This window comes from Mercurialis annua, linkage group LG6 (genome assembly GCF_937616625.2).
Source record: "Mercurialis annua linkage group LG6, ddMerAnnu1.2, whole genome shotgun sequence".
In the NCBI taxonomy this organism is placed as follows: Eukaryota; Viridiplantae; Streptophyta; class Magnoliopsida; order Malpighiales; family Euphorbiaceae; genus Mercurialis; species Mercurialis annua.
Genome location: NC_065575.1, coordinates 38,792,462 through 38,801,821, shown reverse-complemented (window position 1 = coordinate 38,801,821; position 9,360 = coordinate 38,792,462). Strand labels below are relative to the sequence as shown.

The following is a 9,360-nucleotide window of genomic DNA, read 5'->3' as shown; positions in this document are numbered from 1 at the left end:
AGTCCTGACCTTTCAATTTTGTCGATTTTGGCCAAAAACTGATTATTTGGTTTCACAAAAGTCCCGGCCTTTCAATTTTGTCGAATTTGGCCAAAAATGAATTATTTGGTTTCACAAAAATCCAGACCTTTCAATATATGTGCATGCCACGTAGGCGCCACATAGGCAAATTGAAATCAAATTAAGAGTTGGTCACAATTGAAATCAAATAATATGTTTTTGGCCAAAATCGACAAAATTGAGAGGTCAGGACTTTTGTGAAACTTTTATAAAAGGTTTGGCCTTTTTACGACATTTGGCCTAAATTAAATACAATAAAATTGGAGTACTATTTTTAGAATTTTATAAAACAGCTCCAAATTTAGGGATTTAATTTCAATCTTGTCCTTCACTGATCTCGCCAAGGGTTCCTTTAAAGGTGCATTTTTGGATTTCTTTAAATACATTTTTTGTGATTTTGTTTTGGAACTTTAATGTCATTGCCTAGTCAATGCTTTTGGTTTGTCCAATTTGTGGTTTTGGTTGATGGGTTAGGTTTATACTAGTTAAATAAGGGAAAAATACTGAACCTTTTTTGTTATGGTTTGTTCATAATTCTTGATTCTGTTTGGTCTGCATTTTTTATTGTTAGAGTTTAGATTTTGTTTGATATGAATGTACTGTTTCATTTACAAATGCAGGAATTATTTTTTGATTTGCTTGAGGTTTGAGGGACTTGTCTGGTTAAATATGATTGAGAATTGAACATATGTGAAGCTCCTTGGGTTTGGTTTTGGAGTATAGTTGATGAATAAGGATATTTATGTGTGTGCTTAGAAGAAGATATGTTTAGTTGAGGTTACGGGGTGATTCACGTAATTGATAATACTGAGTTTTCGTGATATAGAAAGGGAAGGGACGTCGTTTTTGACATATAAATGGGGGCAGAACAGTGTAATGGCAAATTAACTTGGATGATGGATCGAGAAAGAGAATTTGAAGTAGATATTGAAAGTGGCGGAACAACTAGTGATGATGATGGAATGAGTGATAGCATTTCGGGAAATACGAAAGTGTTGAATAGTGTTTGGAGTGGGAGAATGGGATTCGATGGATTGATCAGCTCATCGAAATTTTGTGATGATGAGAATGTGGAGTTGTTGTTGGATAATAGATCAGAAGGGGAAGAGGCTCAACAACAGCACGTGGGGTTTGGGAAAAAGAAGGTTGTCGAGGAGAATCATAAGAAAAAGAACTCGAGAAAAGCTCCTAAACCACCAAGGCCTCCTAAAGGTCCAGCACTAGATGCTGCTGATCAGAAGTTTGTGCAGGAAATTGCGGAGCTTGCATTGAGAAAACGAGCGAGGATGGAACGAATCAAAGCACTAAAGAAGATGAGAGGGGCAAAATCTTCATCTTGGAATAGCAGCCTATATGCCATGATCATCACTGTTATCTTCTGCCTTATATTTATCTTTCAAGGTATTGTGGCGTCGCTTCTGCTATAGCTTACCTTTCCTTTTCAGTATGGTAACTAGATGAGTTATTCATACAATTTATAAGCCTTTAATGTTGTTTCATTACCTATTATGTCATCATCTATGATTTAGACATACAAGATTTGCCTCAGTTTGAACCTGCAACAGACTTTAGCTTTACATTTACATTTGCCGGAACGAGCATGTATTTTTGCCCTTGATTAGAGCTTTTACTATCCTTTGTGGTTTGGGTGTTTCTAAAATATGGTTTTGGTAGGTTGTTTCGTATCAGCTCTTGTAGCATTTCACTAGGTACTACTAGCCCAGATCATCTCACCTACTGCCAATTCTCCTAGTGGTTTATGTCTGGAATTAGTCATAAAGGTTGTGCATTTTCATGGTTTTTCCATTTCTTAAATAGTCTAAATTATCATATGTGATTGGAGATGTGTGAATAGGATTACCACCTTTTAATGCAGCAAAAAAAGTGTAGCTATGAGGTTACACCTTGATGACGAGTTAACACCTTCTTAGTTGCTTTCATTACAGTATCCACCATGAAGTTAATTTACACTCTTTATCACTCATTATAATTTTTGAACTATGGGATTATAGTTCAATGTTTAGCTCGAAACCTTGCCTTCTATTTGATCAAACATGTGACAAGCTTTTTCTGATTAATGATTTGGAATATGTACTGTATACTTGCTAAAATATCATGTCCATCTTTAAAGCCAAATGGTTAACATGCTCTCTTGGCATTTGAAGCTCTTGATATACTGTGTCCTTTAATGACTGAAACATATGGAGGTATTTTGTTTTGTGACCCATTGTTAGGAATCAACTGCCATGTCGACGCAAGCATGATCTGCAAAGACTACCTATCTACATTTATATTTACATTAATTTTTTGGACATAATGTATGCAGCCACAATCTAATATTCATTTTTTTGGCTTGTGGATTTGATTTGATTTGCAGCTGGTACTCTACATGCTAAAGTATAATTCTGTATGCTTGACTGATCTCAAAAGTCCGACATTTTTTTCTTGCTTATAGCTGTTGTTACTGCATAGGCGATTCTTTGTAATCTGTACCCTTGCTGAACATCACTAACTTTATATTAGTCATCAAGTGAATTTGGATATTTCGTAAGTTTACGCTGTTCACTTTCATTGTATTTGAAACTAGACGATTCTATTTCATTTCTTAAGTTTTTTGAAATATTTATGATTCGATTTTTACGGATTTTCAAACACCTACTAAGTACTAACTCATGTGTGTAAATGTAATGGAAGAAAGAGTTGAGTTATACCCTCCTTATTGCCAGTTTATTCTCAGCAGTTAGTTGAGCATAGATAATTTACATGCCACCTTTGAAAGCTAGCTTGCTTTGTATTACTCAGCCGTTGCTTAGGTTCAAATGGTAGGTCTCTTGTGTTGAAGCTTGTTTGAGGTTCATGTAAGACAACTATTTATATATGGCCTTTTTTGCTAATCATGAACTTGAAACTTTTCTTACAGGAATTTGTGCCAGAAGCAATGGAGGTGTGTTTCTACAAGGGTCACCTGAACCAGCAGTTGCAGCTTCTGAAGATCTGATTTCAATTCAATTTTACAATAAACCTTCCTCCGGCTCCAGCTCTGGCTCCGACTCTCCAAAGTGCGTATTCCTTATGTGTGTTTTTTGCTATCCCTTATATGATACTTGTGGTCAATATCGATATCTCATGGATTTGAATTTTATTAGGAGATTCCAGGAATGTTCCTTCACTTGCTACCGTTCTTTTGTTAATTCTGTGTTTTGTTTCTATACAGTTTGGCGGAGGGGCAAGTTTCGGGTTCAGGTTTGCGTAAGTAGTAGAGCTGCAGATTTTGTAAAGTTTTGTTGGTATCTGCAGCATGGAAGCTCAGTTAGGCAGAATTAGTTTATCCATTTTGTAATGTGTCATCTGAACTAGTTGGTTCTTGTATATATGTGGAAGGAAACCAAGTCGGAGAGATGTTTATAACGAGCAATTATGTACAGCAGTCAGATTGTCGAGTTGCTACTGATTTTTGCAGTTCACATATTTATTCCTCATCTCTTGCCTCTTACTATCATCTCTTCATAGCTATTCTCACTTTAATCTCAGGCCTCATTTTCTTCTTTTCTTGCAATACAAAATCTAAACTCGTAAAACTTCCTCGAGGACCACCAGGTTGGTCTATAGTCGGCGATCTTTTTCAAGTTGCTTGTTCTGGTAAACATTTTTTCCAATTTGTACAAGATTTAATTCCCTTGTATGGTCCCATTTTTACTCTGAAGATGGGAACAAGAATGCTTATTATCATTACTTATGCTAAACTAGTCCATGAAGCTCTTATGAGAGGGGACTGCTTTTCGCAACCCGGACACGCGAAAACCCTACGAGATCTGTCTTCAGCTGCAACAAGTTTACTATCAATGCACCGGTCTACGGACCGGTGTGGCGGTCGCTGAGGCAAAACATGGTTCAGAATATGCTTAGTGCAAGCAGGATTAGGAAGTTTCAGAGTGTAAGATAGTGCAATGGATAAACTTATTAGTAGGGTTAGAATTGAAGGTGAGGCTATTGATGGAGCTGTTTGGATGCTAAAAAATGTACGATTTGCTGTTTTTTATATACTGTTGGCCATGCGTTTTGGACTCGAAATGGATTAAGATACAATCATCAAAATGGATCAAATTATGAAGTCAGTTTTGGTAGCTCTTGATCCAAGAATTGATGTTCCCATTTTAAGTCCTTTTTTCTCTTTTGAGTTTCAAACCAAAATCAACATAAAAATATTATATAAACAGCATGTCAATATATATATAGTTTCCGTCATAAACACGTAAAAGGAATTTATCAAAAAACAAAAAAACACTCTCATTGCAAAACTTAATTCAGATCTAATAAAAACATGCATCTGATGTATATTAATCGACTACCGTATAACATTTCAAATAATTCACTAAGAGGTCAAATGATCTACCCAAAAAATACGAATTAAAATTGGATAATATCAGCAGTTTGATAAATATGTCCACCTCCCGGCCAAAAGTACTCATTAAAATTCATCTCCGAATCTTTAAAACTCTTCAAGTTGCTGCAGTTGCCAAAACAAAACGCACCAAAGGAAGATTAAGTTTACTGAATTGCTCCATTATCCGGTAAATTTGTGCTTATAACGAAACAAAAGTGATGGAATAGAATAGATACCTTTGGTAGGATGTTCATCTTGAGGCTTCATAGCTGGGAACAGTAGTACCTCCTATCCCCACAAAAATACCCATTCAGTGAGCAACCAGTGAAATTACATTTTCATCCTACCACAAACAGAGACGCGGAACAGATAAACATGAGGGGTACACAAAACTAACCTTGATATTCTGTGAATCGGTTAATATCATAGCCAGTCTGTCAATGCCCAACCCCCAGCCACCAGTTGGAGGTAATCCATACTCGAGAGCAGTGCAAAATGCTTCATCAAAAGCCATAGCTTCATCATCACCTGATTGCCTGTCCTGATATTAAGAGAAGATAAACTTTCAGACAAGAGTTGGAGACATTTATTCAAATTCCATATTTCATAATGATTCAAGATACCTTGAGTTGATCAGCAAATCGCTCACGCTGTACAACAGGATCGTTCAACTCCGTGTACGCATTGCAAAGCTGAGACATTAAACAACATGAAAGAACAAAATAAGGAAACAAGGAAAATGAAGAGGAAAAAAGAAGCAAACATATCTAGAAGTTCAGTGACACCACCTCATGCTTGTTTACAAACAATTCAAAACGTTCAGTCAAGCCTGGTCTTGATCTATGCCATTTTGCTAAAGGACTCATGACCTCGGGATGATTGATGATAAAAGTAGGATTAACGCAGGTTTCCTCTAGAAAGTGCCCAACCAGCTGTAAACACCAATGTACAGTAAGGATTTAAAAACAGCTGTTTTCATAATGGCAAGAAAAAGAATAATAGGATGGGGAAGCAAGCATTTGCTTCAAATTTTGGGGACAACTGCATAGTAGACAACTTTATGATGCAGTCGCCAAGGCTTAAAATAACAAAAAATAAGCGGAATCTCATACATGCATTGAGATGTAACTTAAGCTAGCAGCAAGCTACCAATAAAAACCAAATAGAAGCTAAACATAGTTGAGCAGCAATGTCGATACAATTATCCAGACAATGAATTATTTGATTCTGAATTATTTGTTTTCACAGGCTATATGTCATCCTCAATGATAGCAGATCTGACCCCTAATTAATTGTTCATGAAATTTGTAGTTTCATTCAACAGAAAAAAAAAAAAAAAACAAGAACCTAAAATAACAACAGAAGCAGCAGAAATAACCCCACAACAATACTAATTCTAATAAAATGAATGAGGAATTACTTTATCCAACAGGCGGGTAGTTGTTTGTGGAGGAGGACACTTGACCTCAAACCTCTGACATGCAGAGGCAAGATACTTATTAGTTTCATCACTGGCAAGGTCCTTTGGTATGTTTAGATTAGCCATCTTTTCCAACTCCTCTATCATGTCAATTCGTCTGCATAGGTGAATCTATTAGTTGGTTGAAACCACTTTAAGAACTTTCGGATTATGATCAAACCAATACAACATAAGAGCACTAATATCCAACAAACCTAAAAGGTGGTGTAAAGTCAATCTCAATTGGATTATCTTCAAGCCCATTAGCGTGATATTTAATCTTGTAGCCACCCGTAAGCTCTTTCACCATTCCTAATTTGAACAAAGAACCAACAAAATAATCCAACAAGATCACATTTTTTCCCTACTTCTCTCTCAAATGTGAAACCAATGAAAATAACATGCAGCACAAAATAGAAAAACCTTACCACTCAATAATTTTTCAGTTAGTTCCATCAAGTCATAGTAATCTGCAAAGGCCATATAAAACTCACATGTTGTAAATTCAGGATTGTGAGTCAAATCAATACCCTCATTCCTAAACTGTTTTCCTATCTCGTATACACGGTCAAGTCCACCAACAACTAACTCTTTAAGGTAAAGCTCAGGAGCAATGCGCATAAAGAGCCTCATGTTCAGTTCATTGTGATGAGTCACAAAAGGGCGAGCAGCAGCTCCCCCAGCAATCATGTTCATCATGGGTGTCTCAACCTGTTGATGGAAGTTAAGACGATCAGCAAGAAAAACGTAGGAAACAATGCAGGAAATAACATAACGGCACACAAAAATTATAGCAAAGCATATTACTAACCTCTAAAAAATCAAGATTGTCAAGAAAGCTTCTAATATATGTTATGATCCTTGATCTTGTCTTGAATATCTGTCGAACCTCCTGATTCAACATTAGATCTAGATAGCGTTGACGATAACGAGTTTCCTAGCACCATAAAAAGAATAAATTAATGATAAGAATATGAAGGGAATGCAGAAACTGTAACTGAATGAGAGTGTTGATTCTTTAAACAGCAAAGAATGCAACAATAATTGATTGTCAAAGTTTGGCTTCTAAAGTTCAAAAAAAGGAAATAAAAATTAAAACAGTAGCCACAAACATATCTTAAGCGATCTTTTAAAGTTGCACACTACATCTGCATTGATGAAAAATAAAAACTAATTTTCATCATTTCTTCGAGTTGATGATCAAGAGGACTTGTAAACCATTTATAAAGAAATAAGAAAAAAAATAAGCTGTATAGTAACAATCATCAATTCCATTCAAATTATATTTCCATTACAGCCAATACCTGATCTTTTAAAGTATATGCATCAGGATTCCTGGCACATCCTGGGACCCAAGTATTGGCATTGCCTCCACTAGGACTGGCCTTCTCCTTTGGCATCATATGCAGACAGTGAGATAAAAGCACAAAGGATGTTGGAAAAATGCTCAGCTCTCCTCTTTTAGTTTTTCCTGGGAGAAAGGAAGAAGCCAACAAATTAGATGCAATGAAGAAACAACAGTATATTAAGACAGTAAATAGAATACTGTCTGCATCAACTGTTTTCCCCCCTAACTTAGGGAACAGCAATATAACAGACATAGTTATTATATACGAAAGGTGAACCGAGGCGACAAGGGGTCCTAAAGCCTGAGGCGCGAGGCGATGCCAAGCCTTTTGGAAAAAAGGCGACTGAATATATATATTTAAAACCCATGTATTTAAAAAAGTTCAAATATAATTTAGAAACTTAGATGTACCATAATCAAATTATTCAATTCTTAATTAAAAGACTACTAATGTACAATAAGTGAACAGAGTAAAAAATTAAACTCTTTTGAACCTGGAAAGCCAGTGACACCAACAATATCACCACGCTTCACATTGGAATGGTACTTAAAAAACTCAGTGTCGTCCATGCCTGATTTGCTAGAATTACAAAAACAAAATTCTATTTTAGTCCAAAAAGAAACAAAAAAAAAGAAGCTATACTAGCATGTCAAATGAAAAAATAAATCATGAGATTTTAATCAAAGAAATTCATGACAAATAAGCATTTAAGAAACTCAGCATATACAAATTTTAAGGAAAGATCAAATGGTAGAAATTAAATACCTCAAATCAGCCATGACTTGGACCTTAACACTACCACCATGCAAATCATAAAAGAATAGCTTTGCAGAGGAAGACCGTTTTTTCATGATACGACCTGGCAGAAAGGGGAAAAGGTTTTTTACCATAATGTAGCAAAAGAATCATATCCCAAATAAGAAAAGGATCGTAGATTATGCATACCAGCCAAAGATTCAGAGACATCCTCAAGATGCTCTCCGTTGCTTAAAGTACCATACTTTTCTGTGTATTTGTCAATTGACAAGGTAACCAAGAATTTATGAGGATAAGGGTTTCTTTCCTCAGCCTTCTGGGCAGCCAGATAAGCTATCCGGTTTTCAAAGTATTGCTGCAAAATAAGTAAAATCAGATGAAGAATCATCCAAAGGAGGTGAATCATGCTTTTACCCATTAAGTCAATGTAAAGAATACGCCGTTCTCTAATGATATTAAAAACAAACAAATCATCATGTCAGAGTGTGAATAGGCACATACTGTTGGGTCGATATTTTCATCATCAGCTGCTGCAGATTTCTGACCTTGAGTATCGCCTGCAGTCTGAAAAGCAGGAAAGTAAATAGTTACTTCAAAACTAGTAACCAGTATAACATGAAAACAAAGTAAAAAAGTTGATCAACAGATCTTTGCACCATAAAAATTAGCACAAATATCTGCAGTTATGGTCTAAACTAGTAACTTGACTGCTAAAATCTAATTACCAGCTTAGCCTTCTCTGCTTTCTCGGCTTCCTTACGACGTCTCTCTTCCTCCTTTTGTTTCATTTTAAGTTCCTTCTTCTTAGCACTGATCACAAATACCCATCAACAACCACAATTCAAAACATAGATTATGTAATCCGTTCCGTTCCATCTATTAATCAATCATAACTAGAACACTAACCCTAAGATTAGCAAAATCGCAGTCATTTAATTGAATTTGAAAAAATGAACACACGGAATTTAATCACTTACTTCTTGCTCATTTCAGTCGATTGAGAGTTATCTTCGGCCATTGCTAAATTAGAAACAGCTTTGGCTGTTTCATCCACAGAACCTTCCATTTTTTCCCAATCCAATTTTTCTTCTCTTCTTTTCAGCAGCAAAATTAAGGTTAGCGACCAAAAAAAAAGGGGAAATGGAGTTATCTTGAGTTTTATACCTTAAGAGGACTAGGGTTTATGTGCCCAATTTTTACTGCCTTTTTTCCTTTTCTTAGAAAAGCAATGAACAAAGGATCAATTAACCCCTCAATTTGGCACGATATATCAAAAAAAACCAAGGTCATAAAAGTGGATCAAAAAACCTAATAGCTACGAAAATCGGTCAAATCTGACACAAAAAGAGAGT

The 9,360-nt window shown here is 35.8% G+C and overlaps 3 protein-coding genes across 4 annotated transcripts; 2 read left to right on the top strand and 1 right to left on the bottom strand.

The window, feature by feature from the left end:
- The first annotated feature begins 307 nt into the window (after positions 1 to 307).
- LOC126653928 (uncharacterized) lies at positions 308 to 4,099 on the top strand. Of its 2 annotated transcripts, none has more exons than XM_050347930.2 (4): positions 308 to 418; positions 891 to 1,461; positions 2,981 to 3,119; positions 3,275 to 4,099. In XM_050347930.2, exons 2-4 carry the CDS (start codon positions 918 to 920, stop codon positions 3,315 to 3,317), a joined length of 726 nt encoding a protein of 241 aa, XP_050203887.1. In that variant the 5' UTR covers positions 308 to 418; positions 891 to 917; the 3' UTR covers positions 3,318 to 4,099. The 2 variants fall into 2 exon arrangements, with proteins under 2 accessions (XP_050203887.1, XP_050203886.1); XM_050347929.2 differs by having other exon boundaries at positions 681 to 1,461.
- On the top strand, positions 3,459 to 3,938 carry LOC126687850 (cytochrome P450 77A2-like). The gene has a single exon (XM_050382404.1). The coding sequence runs from the start codon at positions 3,459 to 3,461 to the stop codon at positions 3,936 to 3,938; it is 480 nt and encodes a 159-aa protein (XP_050238361.1).
- Positions 4,100 to 4,371: 272 nt separating the features above from the next.
- LOC126687390 (lysine--tRNA ligase, cytoplasmic-like) lies at positions 4,372 to 9,155 on the bottom strand. The gene is made up of 16 exons (XM_050381943.1): positions 8,986 to 9,155; positions 8,734 to 8,818; positions 8,510 to 8,572; positions 8,198 to 8,363; positions 8,018 to 8,111; positions 7,746 to 7,831; positions 7,208 to 7,374; positions 6,715 to 6,840; positions 6,332 to 6,614; positions 6,119 to 6,215; positions 5,865 to 6,021; positions 5,233 to 5,376; positions 5,068 to 5,136; positions 4,842 to 4,985; positions 4,681 to 4,732; positions 4,372 to 4,567 (listed from the first exon to the last, which is right to left on the bottom strand). The coding sequence occupies exons 1-16, from the start codon at positions 9,072 to 9,074 to the stop codon at positions 4,560 to 4,562; spliced, it is 1,830 nt and encodes a 609-aa protein (XP_050237900.1). The 5' UTR covers positions 9,075 to 9,155; the 3' UTR covers positions 4,372 to 4,559.
- Between the last annotated feature and the right edge of the window lie 205 nt (positions 9,156 to 9,360).

Bases quoted from the DNA above. Each gene is read 5' to 3' on its own strand.
- LOC126653928 (XM_050347930.2), top strand. From the start codon at position 918: ATGGGGGCAGAACAGTGTAATGGCAAATTAACTTGGATGATGGATCGA. The intron at 1,462-2,980 runs GTATTGTGGCGT...CTTTTCTTACAG, and splicing joins CCTTATATTTATCTTTCAAG to GAATTTGTGCCAGAAGCAAT. The intron at 3,120-3,274 runs GTGCGTATTCCT...GTTTCTATACAG, and splicing joins TCTGGCTCCGACTCTCCAAA to TTTGGCGGAGGGGCAAGTTT.
- LOC126687850 (XM_050382404.1), top strand. From the start codon at position 3,459: ATGTTTATAACGAGCAATTATGTACAGCAGTCAGATTGTCGAGTTGCT.
- LOC126687390 (XM_050381943.1), bottom strand. From the start codon at position 9,074: ATGGAAGGTTCTGTGGATGAAACAGCCAAAGCTGTTTCTAATTTAGCA. The intron at 7,375-7,745 runs GTTCAAAAGAGT...CCTTTCTCCCAG, and splicing joins TGGTGTCACTGGCTTTCCAG to GAAAAACTAAAAGAGGAGAG. The intron at 6,216-6,331 runs GTAAGGTTTTTC...TGTTCAAATTAG, and splicing joins AACTGAAAAATTATTGAGTG to GAATGGTGAAAGAGCTTACG.